Source organism: Callorhinus ursinus, unplaced genomic scaffold, assembly GCF_003265705.2.
Source record: "Callorhinus ursinus isolate GAN/ISIS: 27379988/994484 unplaced genomic scaffold, GSC_fseal_2.0 scaffold68, whole genome shotgun sequence".
Lineage (NCBI taxonomy): Eukaryota > Metazoa > Chordata > Mammalia > Carnivora > Otariidae > Callorhinus > Callorhinus ursinus.
Window position 1 is genome coordinate 5,581,830 of NW_027397130.1, and position 16,983 is coordinate 5,598,812.

At 53.2% G+C, this 16,983-nt stretch overlaps 1 protein-coding gene across 5 annotated transcripts; it reads left to right on the forward strand.

Moving 5' to 3' along the window:
* The first annotated feature begins 7,451 nt into the window (after positions 1-7,451).
* On the forward strand, positions 7,452-16,629 carry WBP2 (WW domain binding protein 2). 5 transcript variants are annotated; one of them, XM_025859902.2, is made up of 11 exons: positions 7,454-7,573; positions 7,731-7,922; positions 8,310-8,433; positions 10,966-11,074; positions 12,640-12,775; positions 13,703-13,795; positions 14,430-14,564; positions 14,765-14,887; positions 15,091-15,153; positions 15,353-15,429; positions 15,537-16,629. In XM_025859902.2, the coding sequence occupies exons 3-11, from the start codon at positions 8,375-8,377 to the stop codon at positions 15,588-15,590; spliced, it is 849 nt and encodes a 282-aa protein (XP_025715687.1). In that variant the 5' UTR covers positions 7,454-7,573; positions 7,731-7,922; positions 8,310-8,374; the 3' UTR covers positions 15,591-16,629. The 5 variants fall into 5 exon arrangements, with proteins under 5 accessions (XP_025715688.1, XP_025715687.1, XP_073742217.1 ...); XM_025859903.2 differs by having other exon boundaries at positions 7,452-7,922; XM_073886116.1 differs by lacking the exon at positions 15,091-15,153 and having other exon boundaries at positions 7,480-7,573.
* The last annotated feature ends 354 nt before the right edge of the window (positions 16,630-16,983 follow it).

The following is a 16,983-nucleotide window of genomic DNA, read 5'->3' on the forward strand; positions in this document are numbered from 1 at the left end:
TTTGACATAGAGAGACAGAGTGAGCACAAGCAGGGGGAGTGGCAGGCAGAGGCAGAGGGAGAAGCAGACTCCCCACGGAGAAGGGGGAGCCCGATGTGGGACTCGATCCCGGGACTCCGGGACCATGACCTGAGCCGAAGGCAGTCGCTTAACCGACTGAGCCACCCAGGCGCCCAGAACAGTACATTTCTTTTAAGCAAACCTTACCCCCAATGTGGGGCTTGAACTCATGACCCTGAGAGCAAGAGTCGCATGCTCTGCCGACAGCCAGCCAGACGCCCCGAAACAGTACATTTTATGTGATGTGTATCTGACCGCTTGGGGGGGGGGAGCGTGGGAGGGGAGGTTCAGAACGTGTCTCCTGTGCGAGAGAGACTTGAAAGACAACAGATGCAGGAAGGGCGTTCTGGCCTCCCCTTTTCTTCCTGAAAAGAGGAGATAAAACTCCCATGTGAAAGATGGCCTCCCTACACCAGGAGGAAAAAAACATTCTTATCACCAGAGAGGGGATGTTGAGGCCTAGAGACATCTGTACAAAACAGCCTTGTTAAAACAACTTCCTTGAGCCTTCTCCACATTTACTCCTCTTTGTGCAGCCTCATGTAGAAGCACTTGGACCTAAGTTTTGGGGTCTTCTTTTTCCTGCGAAGGCTCCTGGGAACATACAAAAATAAAATCTGTCGGGACGCCTGAGTGGCTCAGTAGGTTGAGCGTCTGCCCCCGGCTCGGGTCATGATCCCAGGGTCCTGGGATCGGGTCCCACATCGGGCTCCTTGCTGGGCGGGGAGCCTGCTTCTCCCTCTGCCCGCCACTCCCCCTGCTTGTGTTCCCTCTCGCGTGCGCTCTCTCTTTCTCTGACAAATAAATAAAATCTTTAAAAAAAATAAAATTAAAAAAAAAATCTGTCTGCTTTTCTCCTGTTAATCTGTCTGATGTCGACTTAATTCTCAGGTCCCACTAGAGACCCCAAGAAGGTAGAGGAAAAGTTTTGCCTCCCTGCCACTACGATAAAACAAAACAAAACAAAACAAAACCCACGTTTCCCAGAGATGGAAAAAAAAGAAAGAGGTGGTGGCCTCCAGAAAGGACCCTACTAGGGTCGGGGAGGGGCATTTCCAGGGGTGACCTCCTGGACGACAGAGAGCTGAGGCCAGCTGGCCAAGGACAAACAGGGCAGGGGCGGGCGGGGCCCGGCCAGAACACTCCCACCCTCCCCAACCCAACCCCCGACCCCCGGGCGGGAGTGCAATGAGGGTAGGGAAGGGCATGAGGTGGACAAGCGAGGTCTGGCTTAGCAGAGCCTGGTCAGGATTCTGGACTTTTCCTGGGAGCAGGGTGTCACATGGGGAAACAGTACAATCAGATTTGAAAGTCTGAAATCACTCCGTAATTTAGGTGAGAAGCGGGTTTAAGGAGAGAAAAGTGGACAAGAAGGAGGAAGGATGCCCCACCTTGCGTCTTTCCAGGAAGAAGGAGAGGAGCCCTCCCCAACCTCTGGGAAGGAGTATCTAGAATAGCAGGGAGGGGCCCACATCCAGGACAGCCTCTCTGGGCTCTCTTCTCCCTGAGGCCCCTCCATCAGAGGGGTGGCTCTTCAGGGCTGGGGTGGGGACACCTTCAGAGGTGACACCCTTGTCTTTCTGGCTTTCTGGGGTTTTGGAGGTACAGAAGTGGAAACAGACAGCAGGAGGTTTGCGCAAACACTCCTGCAGCAGGAATTGCTCACAACAGGCCATGCAGCTGCCTCTGGGGACATTGAATTTGACAGAGCTGGGAGGTCTGGACTGGGAACGTGGGGTGGGGCTCATCTCCACAGCAACCAGAAATCACCCCAGACGTGCCCTGGCTCTGCCTCCTGATGGAGGAGCGAGAAACAGGCGTTACTGAAAGAGCCAGTCAAAATGACCTGCCCCGACATAGCTCATGTCCACATCACCGACGCCTCACGCGGCATCTGCCACCCCAGCATCACAGCCCACCCAACCAGCAGCAGATGGCTGAAAAGTGAGGGTCACCAAGAGTTTTCTTTCTCTCACTGGCTTAGTGGAAAGAGGACAACTGGGTGAGTGAAAAAAACTGGTGTATCGAGCGTGAATTTGTTCCGTAATACTCAGGTACAGGAAAGGTCGGAATTTTTCCTAAATCAAATAGAATTTGATTATGAGCTGCCCTTTGCCAAGAGGTTAAGGTATTCAACCTCAGGCATGTTTGGAAGGGTGGTGGTGGTCCTTCTCCCTCGGAGAACAATCATCTGGGGTTTACGTGGTGCCACAAGCCAGGAGAGCTTCTCTGGGGGTTGGGCATTTTCTTTCCACAGGGGCAGCTGCTGAGATACCCATTGTCAGGGCCCAAGTGGTCCTTGTACGGCGAGCCTTCTTTCCCCTGGGCCAAGCGAGGTTTGGGGATAGCGCCAAGCTGTCATCTTTCTGCTCCAAACCCACTGTTGCAGTCCGCTAGAGCTGTCGTAACAAAGGACGACAAAGTAGGTGGCTCAAACAACAGAAACTATTGTCTCAGGGTTCTGAAACACAGAGTTTGAAATCAAGGTCTTGGCAGATTTAGTTCTTTCTGAGGCTGCGAGGGAGAATCTGTACCAGGCCCCTAGCTTCTGGCCGTTGCTGACAATATTTGGCAATCCTCGGCTTGTAGATCTCTGCCTTCATCTTCCCGTGGCCTTCCCCCTGTGTGCCTGACTGTGTCCAAATTTTCCTTTTTTATAAGGACACCAGTCACATTGGATTAGGGCCCCCCCTAATGACCTCATCTTTACTAATGACATCAGCAACAAGGCTTCTTCTATTTAAGGTCACGTTCTGAGGTACTAGGGGTTAGGATGTCAACATATGAATTTGGGGAGGACACAATTCAACCAATAACACTCACCCTCTACATCTGGCTTCCGGATGCTGGGGTCTCCCCGCCACCGCCCGCGGCTCCCTGCCAGGCTCGGCCACCAGGGGGCACTAGAGAGCTTGCAGGGCTGCAGAAGGGGAAGGAGCCCCGGCTCCCTAGCTGCTCCGGGCTCCCCACCATCACAGGAAGTCTTCTTCGCTGGTGGTGGCAGCTTCATACGCTTCTGGGATACTTCACCTTTTCCTTTACCAGAGCTTTATTTTAATTCTTTACAGTAAATCCTCCCTGGTCCAATAGCTGCTGTGGTTTCTGCCTCCTGAATGAACACTTTCACACAACGCAAACCACAGTTCTTGGCGTTCGGCCCGCCTACTCCCAACAGCCACACCCCACCTCTTGGGATTGCCGGATGGGAGCAGAGCAGGGGTGCTACCACTGGAGAATCCCCCAAGCTCTGCTCCTGTCCCTGGGCCCTGGGCAGCACCCCATCCCCTCTCTAGGTCCAGCCACTCACACCGCCCCCACCACCACCCATCCAGCCCTACAGCCCCAGCTGCACACCGTGGGCCTTTCTGTCTTTGAAGGATGTGGCCACTTCTGTGCTCAGCCAGCCCTGAGAACATCTGCTAGAGAACCCATAAGCCCGCCCTGGGAACAAGAAGGCTCGCCTGCCCTCTTGGCTAAGAGATGGGAAGATGCCTCTCGGCCTTTGAGTCGGCTACCACATAAAGAGTGAAGAAAGAAGGTAATATCCACACAACTGCTTTACCACACAAAGAGGCCGAGACTTACCTAAAGCACACTGATACAACCCTTTAGCATACTGATTTGGGAACCCTAAATGTGAGACAGTATCAGCTTTAGGAGCTGGGTGGATGTAGGTCCCCATGGTGGGGGTGGGGGGTGGAGGAACTTCCCTTCCCTTCTCTCCCTGCCCCATCCTACCCACCCCCACCCTCAGCCTTTCTTCTGGAACAGGGGCTTTCAAGCTGAAGATTGCAAAATCAATTTAGTGCATAACAATTAGCAGTTTTTCAAATTACAAAATAAAGTAGAAAATTGCAGAGTACATCAAAATCTAAAATAAAAATTGTCCCAAAGCTGGTCTAGGGAAAATCTTTTATTTTTTGCTTTTAGCTGATGTAATTCTGTCTCTTTTTAGGAAAAAAAATAGCATGCATGATAAAATGCTTAAGCAATGTTTAGATAAATTTTAATAGCATTAAGATTTGTTCTGGGAAATTAGTTACCCACTCACCCAGCCAGGTGTCTTCAGTCAGGAGCCCAGTGACCAAACAATGGCTGACAGTTCTTTTTCTCTAAAACGTTCCTTTCAAGAGGGGATCTGTGAATTGGTGCACCAGGGGCCTTTTTCTTGGCTTGCAAGGTTGCAGTCATACTTTTCCATGTGCTAACTAATGCAACAGAAAAGTATTCTTCAGCAGCATAAAGTAAGGGTAGGTATTGTTTCAGGAAAGTTGTATTCAAGCCCCTCCGGCCAGCCACCAGCCGACACAAGCCTGCAGGCCTGCCCTGAGCCCCCAGCCATCCGCCACGAGGAGGAGGGAAGCAGTTCTTGTCAGGTTTGGATTCTGAGGGCCCACGGAAAATGAGGATCAGTTCTGGAGTGGTTGCCGTTTCTGAGAAGGAATCAGAAGCAGAGGGGAGGGGCGTCTGGGTGGCTCAGTTGGTTAAACCGCTGCCTTCAGCTCAGGTCATGATCCCAGGGTCCTGGGATTGAGCCCCACATCGGGCTCCCTGCTCAGCGGGAAGCCTGATTCTCCCTCTGCCTGCCGCTCCCCCTGCTTGGGTTCTCTCCCTCTCTCTCTCCCCCTCTCTCTCTCTCGCTATCTCTCTCTGTGTGTCAAATAAATAAATAAATAAAATCTTTAGGGCGCCTGGGTGGCTCAGTTGGTTAAGCGACTGCCTTCGGCTCAGGTCATGATCCTGGGGTCCCGGGATGGAGTCCCACATCGGGCTCCCTGCTCAGCGGGGGGTCTGCTCCTCCCTCCTCTCATGTGCTCTCTCTCTCTCTCTCATTCTCTCTCTCAAATAAATAAATAAATAAATCTTAAAAAAAAAAAGAAGCAGAGGGGACTGCCTAGGGATGGGGGATTGTCACTAGGTGAGCAGCTTAGCACCAGGGCACCCCCACTAATCGCTGGGAATTGCAAAGTCTGTCTAGGGGTACCACTGATAAGAAAGAAGCAGTCGCTGAGAGGGGGCTGTCATGCTCTCTTATAACTGCCACATGTCCTTGGGAGGGAAGCCTGTTTTCTGCTAGCCTTGCTGTAGGCTCCGGGTCTAGCCTGACTGATTGTTGGGCTGTTGTTTTCTATTTCAGTCTGAGTTGATTTTTCTTCTTTCAGTCCCAAATAGGTCTTTCCTTTCCTTTTCTTTTTTTTTTTTTTTAAAGATTTTATTTATTTGAGAGAGAGAGTGCAAAATCAGGGGGAGAGGGAGAGGGAGAAGCAGGCTCCCAGACTCGATCCCAGGACCCCAGGATCACGACCTGAGCCGAAGGCAGACACTTAACCGATGTGGCCCCCCAGGCGCTCCAGGTCTTTCCTTTTTCGGTTGCACTTATAAATACAGATCTGTGTGTACCCAGTCTTGATATAAAATGTATTTCTTACTGTGGGTCAAGGTTAATAAAAAGCCACCATCTGGCAAATGGCTTCCTAATCTTTTCAGTGTTGTGGCACACATCAAAGGTGATTCTTTGTTCAGTACAAATGGTATTTGTTCTGCTCACTGGGGCAAATACGTGATGCTTCCTGGGGCTTCAGAGGTGACTGGGCACTGGCTGTCCTGGGTGAAAGAAGCAGTATGTCAGGCCTACTCGGGCTCCTGCTTAGCACACCACTCAAGAAGCTTCCCTCTGGAGAATAGGAACTATTACAGTTCAGCGAAAAGTGATCATTTCTGGAAACACAAAGAGCCTATGTGGACTCCAAGGCAGGAGAGGTCTGAGGTCTGAGGTCTGAGCCCTGGGCCCAGATGGGGCACTTTGCTGCTGACTTGGTTCAGTAATGAACTGCCCTTGAGCCCCTCAGCGTGGGTCCTGGAAACCACTGGCCCCCTTCACAGCTGGGAGTGACTCTAACAATGTGTTCACATGGTCATATATTTTAATTTTGTTATTATTTTTTTTTAAGATTTTCTTTTTTTAAAAAGATTTTATTTTTGGGCGCCTGGGTGGCTCAGACCGTTAAGCGTCTGCCTTCGGCTCAGGTCATGATTCCAGGGTCCTGGGATGGAGTCCCCCATCGGGCTCCCTGCTCAGCGGGAAGCCTGCTTCTCCCTCTGCCTCTCTCTTTCTCTCTCTCTCATGAATAAATAAATTTTAAAAATCTTTAAAAAAAATAAAAGATTTTATTTTTAAGTAATCTCCACACCCGACGTGGGGCTCAAACTCACAACCCCGAGACCAAGAGCTGCGTGCTCTACTGACTAAGCCAGCCAGGTTTCCCACAGTTATGTTTTTATTAAACTTGCAAAAATTGGACATTGAAGCTGGAACCAACTGAGCCTGCTAGCTCTTCTCCATTCTGACTTCCTTTTCAACACATTTCCTCTCCTGTCAGGAGGCGTAAATGTGGCCACAGCTGTGTATACTGTGTATTCGTGATTGTGTATTTTAGTTCTGAACAAAGCCTCCAAAAGCTGCAATAGCCTCTGCCACCGATGATGGAGTTGCGCAAAGGGGTGGGGGTGGGACTGGACTGTTTCCCCACCCTCCCTTTTATGGTCCTCAAAGCAATCATTCTTACATAACCTTTACTGGGTGGATTTGTGCTTTCTTTTTGAAATGTGTTAATAATATCTAGAATGTGCACAGTAAACAAACAGTATGAGGAAGTATACAGTAGATGGAGCCACCAGCCCACCCCAATTCCCAGACCCACGTCTCGATGGGATAACGCCAAAAACAACCTCTGGTGGCTCTTTCCAGAAATTTTATATCTAGATCTAGATCCTAATTTTAATATAAGGAAATTTTTTGGTTTTTGTTTTTTTGCAGAAGCATATTCATACACCTGTTTGTACTTAACAGACTGGTACTCTTTCTGTATCTGCACATAGAATTTGCCTTCATTTTTTTTTTTTTTTAAACGAGGGCATAGACTTCATGTGCCAAAATTAATTTAACTACTGGGGCAGATCTTATCATGTCCATTCATTGCACTTGTCTTGCAGGGTCCCACCTGCTTGTGCTTAAGACTTCACAGGAGGCTGTTACATATCTCAATCTTTCTGGGTTTTGATTCTTCACCTAGGAAATCTCTTTCAAGAGATAAGTCAAGCAGGTAAGTCCCCATCTTGGCCATCACGTGTCAGGGAGTCAGCTGTCTGCTTAAACTCAAACTCTGATCCCTTAAGATTAAGGATGCACCAGCCCCACCACGTGGGGAGTGACACCCCTCCTTCCTCCCCCCCTCAAAGATCCGCATCGGAGATGGGGTTAGTTTATACAATAACTACAGCTGCCCAGGGGCGCCGCCCAGTGCTGGGTCCCAAACTGAAATGAGTCAGCTCTATTTTGTGAGTCATATAATGAGGCTGCAGGTCTCGCCTTGTGCCTAGTTCCATTGAATTACTGCGAGTCTTGTTTAAATCTTCCAGCTGGGACGCTGCAGGGCGGGCCGGACTGAAAGCCAGAATGTTCTAGAGGGAGCAGCGCCACCGCGAGGCCAGCTGCGGTGGAGGCGGCCGGAAGGTGGGGGCGCTCCCGACCCAACAATGGGTTTGGTGGAGGCGTCAGATCGGGGCACCGGGTTCCCCTCCCCACACGGACATTCTCATCCCCAACCTCGGAGGGTCTGGGTCTGACTTCATGACACGGACATAAGTTTTTTCTGACTCCTCTCTGCCAGCCCGCCAGCCCATCAGCCCACCACGTCCTGGAGCCGGGCCTTGCACTCATCTACGAGGCTACAGTGACTACCGAATCCAGGGCAAAGTCACAGACTCAGGGCTCCGCAAACGCTCTTTGAGCGAATAAAGACGCCCCAGCAAGTGACTGTTCACTATTCCCCACACCCGGTTTGGATTACCACCCTCATTCTGTGAGTATGCACTTTTGTGCTCAGGGCCTCTACGATTAATTCCCCTGTGGCGTGTCCAACTGTTTATTCCTGTCCCTTTGAGGACGGGATGGGCAGTGGGGAATGCGCAGGCCCATTAGTTATGCGATTAGGGGAGTCAATCCGGGCCTACGGTCTGGAAGACTACGAGTTCCAGAATGCATCCTTCAACGAGCGTAGGGAAAAGCCGATTGAGGGAGAATTGCCTTTGGGGAATTGTAGTCTTCAGCTTGTTTGTGATGCAGGCGGAACTCGGGGCGGGGGGGGAGCGAGTATACTATTACCACGTGACGCTCGAGATCAGGTGGTTGGGCCAGGTTCCACGCAAGAGCTGTGATTGGCTGACTCTAATACGAACGACGCCACTAGGGGCGGGCCCTAGAGGGGCGCAAGCGCACTGCGTTGGGAGTCTCGGGACCCTTTTCCGAGAGACTATGGCGCTCAACAAGAATCACTCGGAGGGCGGCGGAGTGATCGTCAACAACACCGAGAGGTGAAAACACTGCGGGAGGATCCTGGAGGAGGGAAGGGCGGGCGTGGGCGGTGGGCCGGTGGGCGGTCGGGGATAAACCCGTGAACAGGCTAAACTGTCGGGGTGCGGTTTGGGAGGGGTAACGGCTGGAGGCGGGGCCGGAGGCAGAGGGTGGGTCGCGGAGGAGCGGCTGGGATGTCGCGATTAGCCGTGGGACGGGGGGGTGAGGCGGCTGGAGGGGGACGGGGCTTGGGGAGACAGGTGGGGCCCCGGGGTCGATGACTTCAAGAGGTGGGAAGAGCGTTAGATAAAAAATAATTGCCACTTTTTGAGGGGTTACTACGTTAACTACGTGCCAGGCCGTGCTCCTCTTCTACTTTAATATGTTTAAAGTGCGGCGCGGCGGGTCATACTCTTCAACGCATTTTACAAGTAGGGAAACTGAGGCACGGAGCGGCTTAAGTAACCTGCCTGAGCTCACAGAGCTGTAAGTAACACAGATGGGGGATTCCAGGACAGGCGTCTTTACTCCCAAGTCAGTAGGCGTAACTACAGTACATAACCTTCCCGTGTATTCCAGAACTGCTGGGTTTCCAGATGAGAAACTGAGGCCCAGAGGTGCAGTGAAGTAGCTGTTTTTCAGATGAACACATTTCCTGGCACGGTGTCCATCCTTGCGTCTTTCTCTTGAATGCCCGTTGACTTAGGTCACTTCCCAGAGCAGAGGTCTTCCAGCTGCTATCTTTCTTCCCCACCCCCTGACCCCCCCAATCAGTTGTGTCCTCTCTTCTGTCTCGGGACTTCTCAGGGGCTTCTCTCTTGCTCCTTGGGCACAGGGAATTAAACCATCTAGCCTTGGTTGAGCTACGCTGACCCTGAAATGCCTCTTGAAGGCAGAAGGCTTATGAGGAGTCTGAGTCCCCGGGAGAGACTTGATGGGATCAGAGCCTTATAGCCTGCCAGGGCCAGCACCCAGGAATGCTTGATGAGTCAGGAGAAAGCCTGGGATGCCCCTGGCCTCCGAATGCTGGCGTTCCCTCAATCTTACCTGCTCAGGGTCTGCTGGACCAGCCTGTTCCTGGTATGACCTCTTTTTTCTGAGCTCTACTTCCTAAATATGTATATGTATTTTTTAAGATTTATTTTAGAGAGAGAGAGAGGGCCCATGTGAGCTCAGGGGGTAGGAGCAGAGGGAGAGGAAGAGAGAGAATCCACAAGCAGACTCCCATGCGGGGCTCAGTCCCAGGACCCTGATGAGATCATGACCTGAGCAGAAACCAAGGGTTGGCCACCTAACCGACTGAGCCGCCCAGGTGCCCCTCTGAGCTGTACTTCTCTTTTCTGGTACCGGTCCTCTTCCCCACTTACCTTCCCCAGTGAAGAAAGCTGTGATACTTGGGAGAGGAGGAAGACAAATGGAACCATGTGAACTTGGACCTTGTTGTCTTATAATCAGAGAAACCTCACGTTGTTCCCGGTTTGTCTCTCTGGGTACGAGCCAGTCCCGGGCCTGGAGAAACACTTTTGATGCCATTTGGTAACATCTCCTGGGACTCTTTTTCTTTCTTTCTCAGTGGGACTTTGTGGGACAAGAATGTATCTGTCCTGGTGAGCCTCCTACCTGACTTCGGGCTCTGTGCTGCTGAATAATGGTGTGCCTTGTTTTAGAAAATGCTTCAGCCTCATTTCTGAAAAAAATTGTGCGTACGGCAACTGGAGTTTAGATTAGTGTTTAAGGGCGCCTGGGTGGCCCAGTTGGTTAAGCGACTGCCTTCGGCTCAGGTCATGATCCTGGAGTCCTGGGATCGAGTCCTGCATCGGGCTCCCTGCTCGGCGGGGAGTCTGCTTCTCCCCCTGACCCTCTTCCCTCTCGTGCTCTCTATCTCTCATTTTCTCTCTCTCAAATAAATAAATAAAAATAAAATCTTTAAAAAAAATAAATTAGTGTTTAAAATTTCATGTGTAAAATAGTGAGCCTTATTCTTCAAGTGATGAATCCCTTTGAGAGTGATGAAAGCCACAGATTCTTCCGGAAAAATGCACGGAGACCATCATCTCAAGGGCTTCATGGACTCACACCCCTGCAGACCCAGTTTAGGAGCCTAGGTTTAAAGGAACCGTGACATCAGCCCTTTGGTAATGCGTAGAGTCATGCCTTAGAGGGTTTATATATCAGTACTAATAAACCGATGAAAACAGACACCTATTATAGGGTCCCAGAAGAAAATGGGAGAGCTAACCCAGGTAGTCTAATGTGATTTGAGGGATGACGGTGTTACAGCTTTAATGCCCTTGGCTCTTCTGCTGTGGTCACCTGGGGGGTCTGTATGTGGGGCTTGGGGAAATTCTGTAGACCCCCACCTTGCTCATCTCTTCCGAGGCTGTATTAATGGTTTCCTTCCAGTGGTGTCCAAAGAGGTTTGAGACCCGACGTGCTGGACACCTGCTTCCCAGGGGGTGGGGGGTGGGGGGACGGGGGTTGTCAGTCCCTGGGGAAAGCAGGTCATGGCTCCGAACTGGCTCATCAGGGTCTGTCCTCGTTTCTCATCACAGCATCCTGATGACTTATGATCATGTGGAACTTACATTCAGTGACATGAAGAACGTGCCCGAGGCCTTCAAAGGGACCAAGAAAGGCACCGTCTACCTTACCCCGTACCGGGTGAGTCACACCGTGTGATGGTTTGAAAGCTTGTGGTTCCTGGTGGCTGATGGTGAGTGTTAGGTCAGCCTCGGCCTCATGAGCCCAGTAGCCTCTGAACCTGGTGAACGTTAGTTCCTCGCTCACATGTTTCTGTCATATGCTCCTGGGTTCTAGAACCACCAGACTCTCTGGGCAGCTGAACCGACCGCTAGGCATTGAATCCATGCAGACTCCGGAACGGTTGCTGTGAAATCTGTATGTTGTTGGGTGCCGCTGCCCGGATGAGTTGGGCCTGGAGTGGGGAGGCTGTTACGATTTTGATTTCTGTAAGCGCAGTGCACGAGGCCTTCGTGCACGTCCAGAGGGACAAATGTGGTAAACAGGATACAGTAACATGGCCAGAGCCTCCAGGCTGGGCAGACAGCCTGGTACAGCCCTGCAGAGCCAGGAGTGCCAGACTGCAGCATGGGCCTTGCCTGAGAATGACCCAGGCCGACGGGAGCCTTCCAGAGAAAGACAAATGGCCATTCTTGGAAAAGGTTCACTGCCCATAACTACCAAGAGTTAGATTTAAAGATGGTTGGAAGAAAGGGGCATATCTTCAAGTTTTCATCACCGACACTTAGCAGAGACAAGGGAGCCTCACAACCCCTCTTCTGGTGGCATCTTCAGTCCCAGATCGAAGGGTTTAAAAGAGGGTTTTCCGGGGTGCCTGGGTGGCTCAGTTGGTTAAGCGACTGCCTTCGGCTCAGGTCATGATCCTGGAGTCCTGGGATCAAGTCCCACGTCGGGCTCCCAGCTCAGCGGGGAGTCTGCTTCTCCCTCTGACCCTCTCCCCTCTCATGCTATTTCTCTCTCTCTCTCTCTTCCTCAAATAAATAAAATCTTTAAAAGAATAAGATAAAAGAGGGTTTTCCAGGTGTGGGGTGGGACACTTGCTGTGTGCGCAGCCCCTTCTCCCGGGATCCAGCACCTCCTCCCCTCCTTCACTCTCCTTTCTGTGAAGCTCGGGCTACGCCTCCCCCTTCTGGAAGCCAGAATTCCCTCCCCCCTGCCTCCCTGCCCTAGCTTTGCAGCCCCCTTCACTTGCCCACCACATCCACCACTTAAATGGCAGAGCAGCCTGTCCCTCTCACGTGCCCTGTGAGCAGCACGTTTTCCTCGTGAACACCCACATTAAGCCTCTCCAGCCAGGCTGCACGGAGAGCCTTTCACTTTTTTTTTTTTTAGTAAATATTTTATTTATTTATTTGACACAGAGAGACACAGCAAGAGAGGGAACACAAGCAGGAGGAGTGGGAGAGGGAGAAGCAGGCTCCACGCTGAGCAGGGAGCCCGATGCGGGGCTCGATCCCAGGACCCCGGGATCATGACCTGAGCCGAAGGCAGACGCTTAATGACTGAGCCACCCAGGCGCCCCAAGCCTTTCACTTTCAAAGCTCTTTCCAGGAGCTTCTGGTGCAGAGCTTGCCCTGGTGCCGCGGGGCCCTGGCCCTGGGAGCAGACTCCTCACACACAGGAAGTGATAGAGCAGGCCGGGCTGTGGTATGGGCACTGATGACTCTTATCCTGTCTCCCTGCAGGTCATCTTTCTGTCCAAAGGCAAGGATGCCATGCAGTCCTTCATGATGCCGTTTTATCTGATGAAGGACTGTGAGATCAAGCAGCCCGTGTTTGGAGCAAATTACATCAAAGGAACGGTGCAGGCTGAAGCAGGAGGTGGGTGATGGGGGCTCAGGGACACAGACGGGCTTCCAGAGAGGTGCTCTGGCCACGCCTCTGCTGTCTTGGAGACGTTCCTCTTCGGCTGTCTTAATCGCCCCCTAGCCTTGTTCTCTTCCTGGCTCTGGATTAGCTTCCAGGGCCGCCCACCTGGGCTGCCAGCTGTTGAGCAGAAGTGGGCTTTTAATGACGAGAGCTGGGAGAGGCGAAGATAGCAGCTCCGATCAGCTTTTCAGGGTGAAATCGACCAAATGACTGAAAAATAAGTAAAAATGCTTATCATGACCTGGGGAATGTGTTCACATTTTAGGTATGGGAAGACCTGCATCAGGGCTTGGGAATGGCCTTTTCCCTACAGCCAGGAAGAGCCAGCTGCCCCCACCCCACCCCCCCACCCCCCGCCAAGAGGCCCTGCTGGGTGGCGGGGTTTTTTGCAGACACCAGAGACCTCTGTGTTGAACTTGGCCTCCCCCTCACACCCAACCAGGTTGAGTCTTGCTCTCTAGGGGCTCACAGTTCCCCTTAGGCAGAAGCCAGGCTAGAGGGGCCAGAGGTCCATCCTTAGGCCCCTCAGGAGGAGGGATCTGCTCTGAACTTGAATGTCCCTTGTTGCTGAAGGAACGTGCTCCGGGAACCTGCTTCATTGAGGAGTGGGGGGTTCTAGTGCTGATGAACTTCCACGGCTGGGGATGGGATAACTTAAGAAGCTTGTTCCAAGAAAGAAAGTCCCCTGTTCCAAAGAGTGCTCTGTGGCCTCGCTGTGTGGGCAGCGCACCGAAAGCAGCTGGGCAGGAAGGCGGGCACTGCAGAGCCAGCCCTCTCCCCACGGGCGCTGGACAGAGACCTGGAGAGAACAGAGAGCCATCTCTTCCGGTGTAGCCTGGGTTCTTTTCCTGAGCTGTTGATGTCCTGTTCCCTTCCCAGGTGGCTGGGAAGGCTCTGCGTCATACAAGTTGACCTTTACGGCAGGGGGCGCCATCGAGTTTGGACAGCGGATGCTACAGGTGGTATCTCAAGGTATCGAGGCTCTGAGAGCTCGGGGTGAAGACATATTGAAATGTGTGGGTTCTAATTTGTTCGTTTGAGTTTGTTTACTTTTTGTTTTGTTTTTTAAGCACTGAAGAGAGAAGTCTCTGGGCCCCAGGCCGACCTGGGACTGGGAATTGGGAAGGAAACTTGTCATTAGCATCACTCTGGCCTGTACCTCAAAGGCTGGGTTTACCCGGCCTGGAGCCTGTATAGGACATTGGGACAAAGCTCTTTGAACTCCAGGACGTTTAACTATGGCCCCGTAAAAATGAACAAGAAACCTGGCCATTAAGCTACCAAACAACAGACAGTTTAAATCACCAAGGGTTGTGTTCAGCAGACGTCCTCACACGGTCCCCACCTCCCCCCAGCTCCCATCTGGGACCCTGTCCCCAAGCCTCCCTCTTTCTCACTGTCCGTCCGTCCACCCCTGTCTGGACCTCCCCTGCCCTGGCCTCTCTCCCCATCCAGATCCCTCACTTCCTCCCTGACTGAGGCTGGCTCAAGCGTGGGTGGGGAGTGGAATGGGGCGGGGTAAGGCATGTCTGCTGTGCACATTCCTGGGACCCTGCAGCTCCCCTCGGTAGGCGACACTCATTTCTCTCTCCCCTTGTACTTATAGCCTCCCGAGGCGAAGCCCCCAATGGAGCCTATGGGTATTCTCACATGCCCAGCGGGGCCTATGTCTTTCCCCCGCCCGTCGCCAATGGAATGTACCCCTGCCCTCCTGGCTACCCCTATCCACCGCCCCCACCTGGTGAGTGTGTCCTTTGCTGCCCACCCCTCACCCCACCCACCCGCTAACCACCCCACCCAGGTCAGGGGGTTGTTGAGGGGAGACTTGTTCTTTGAGCTGCTTCAGGACTAACAGAGGAGCTGGAGAGGCCCGGGAGGTGCCAGCTGAGGGAGCCAGGGCTAGGCTGCTCACTGGGTCCCTTTTACTCTCTTGCTGAGCAGAGTTCTATCCAGGACCTCCCATGATGGACGGGGCCATGGGATATGTGCAGCCTCCACCACCACCCTATCCTGGGCCCATGGAACCTCCAGTCAGCGGCCCTGATGTCCCCTCCACTCCTGCAGGTGAGACCCTGGGCTGCTAACAGTCCTGGCGGGGCCAGCCCTCTCCTCTCCGGGGCTGCATGGAGAGCCTCAAGAGAACGGCTAGAGGTTGGCCAGGAGCCCCAAGGGGTGAATGACCCCTGGCCTTGGACTAGTCCAGGGGACCGGCAGCGTGGTGGCTGCTGGTGAAGATCTGGATTCCAGCCCCCCACTCTCTCTCCCAGCTAGCCCTGGGCTCTGCCGCAGGGAAGGTCTCCCTCTGTCGTCTCGTCAAGCACAACCAGAAGGTGGCGGTACCCCCTGTGGCTGGACTGTGGGGAGGATCAGATTGGGAGAGAGGGCTGAAGGAACTGGAAAGGACCGGGTAGCACCAGCCTCCCGGAGCTGTGCCTGCCGGTAATCTCTGGTCTCAGCGCAGCTCCGGGGGCCACTGGAAGAGGGCAGGGCTTGTCGCTGGAGCTTACCCCGAGTGTGTTTCTCTCGCAGCTGAAGCCAAGGCTGCAGAAGCAGCGGCCAGCGCCTATTACAACCCGGGCAACCCACACAACGTCTACATGCCCACGGTGAGCGGGGACGGGGAGCGGGCGGGCAGTGTGCAGGGGTCTAGGGGCGGGGAGACCTTGTCTTGTCGTGGACCTTCTGATGAGATCTTTCTTCCTTCCTTCCTTAGAACCAGCCTCCGCCACCTCCTTACTACCCCCCAGAAGATAAGAAGACCCAGTAGACCCCTCCTGCCCCTGCCTCCCATCCCTTGTCACTCTTCCCTTCCCTTCCCCTTGGGGCTGAGGCTGGGGCTAGGGGGGTGACGGAAGGGCCTTGTTCTTCCTCCAGGTCTGATTGTAAAACACTTAGCAGGGACTGGTGTTGAGGGAAGGGGGGGCCCCCTTGACTTGGGAGCTGTGCCTCCCCGCTTCTCAAGCTAGCTCGGAGCCCACGGCGCCGCTTGGATGCGCTTCCCTCTCACCGTGTCTGGGGCTCTGCTCAGGAGCGTGGGCATCCATCTCGCTCCTGTCTTGCTCTAGTAGCTTCATGCCCATGGAAGGATTCTGGCCACCTCCTCTACCGCAGTCCAGCTCCCTCGTTTTGGAATCCAATTTATATTCAGCCTTGTGACCTCCCTCAGACCAGCCTCGCGTCTTCCCGAGGGCCCCCACCGGGCCCCCCTCACGTTCCCTCCGCTCTGGTCTCTGCCTCCCCATGGAAGGCCACCTTCTCACCGGACGGTCAGCCCACATTCCAATCCCAGCCAGCCTCCAGCCAGGTCACGCTCACCTTCACCTCGCTGTCCTCTCCTTGGTCACCTGTTGCCACCACTTTGACTTTTGGAGCTTTAACTTGAGCTTCCACGTGGTGGGCGGCACTGGGCTGGGCGGCTGCTTCCCTCCAGGTATTTTTGGCTTTTGTTTCCCTCTACCTTCTCTCCTTTCCCTCTGGAGGAGGCTTCTCAGACTGGAGAATGCATGTTCATTCCATCGTACCGTCTGGGGGCTTCGGGGTGGGCTGGAACAGAGGCCCCTGACCTGAGCCTGTGTGCTGACCATGACCTCACCAGCCCCTCACCCTGCTCTCTTCCCTTTAAGCTTCATGCCTAATTGGTGATATGCCCCCTGGATGCACTAAAATTTGCTCTCATTTGCTTCTGGACTGGCCGTGAAGTGAGGAGATGGTTATTTAAAGAGAATGCCCTATTTATTTGACAAAACAACAACAACAAAAAACCCAATTAATATATTAATGTGAAATAAACCCTGTTTGCACCTTGATTTGTTTGCTGAAAATGTGAAGTAGTAAAAATGAAGTGACTGGACCCTTCTGGCTCTGTGTGTGGTGTCCAGCGTGAGCTCTTGGGAAAAGAGAACGGTCTGGCTGCTATGGCCCTGGGGGGTTCTGGGGAGACCGGTCCCTCCCCGTGTGAGAGTCCCTTGTTCCCACAGCACTTTGGGGCCCAGGACACTAAGGCCTCCCACAGCTCTGCTCAGTGGTGGTTACTTAGCAACTTGGCCCACCCACGGGGTCCCCTGGGGCCCGGGGCAGCCGAGCAGCTGCCCTGGGCTGGAGGCCTTGGAGGCGGGTGCTGGCCTGCTGTGCTCACCACCTCAGGGAGATGCAGCCCTGGC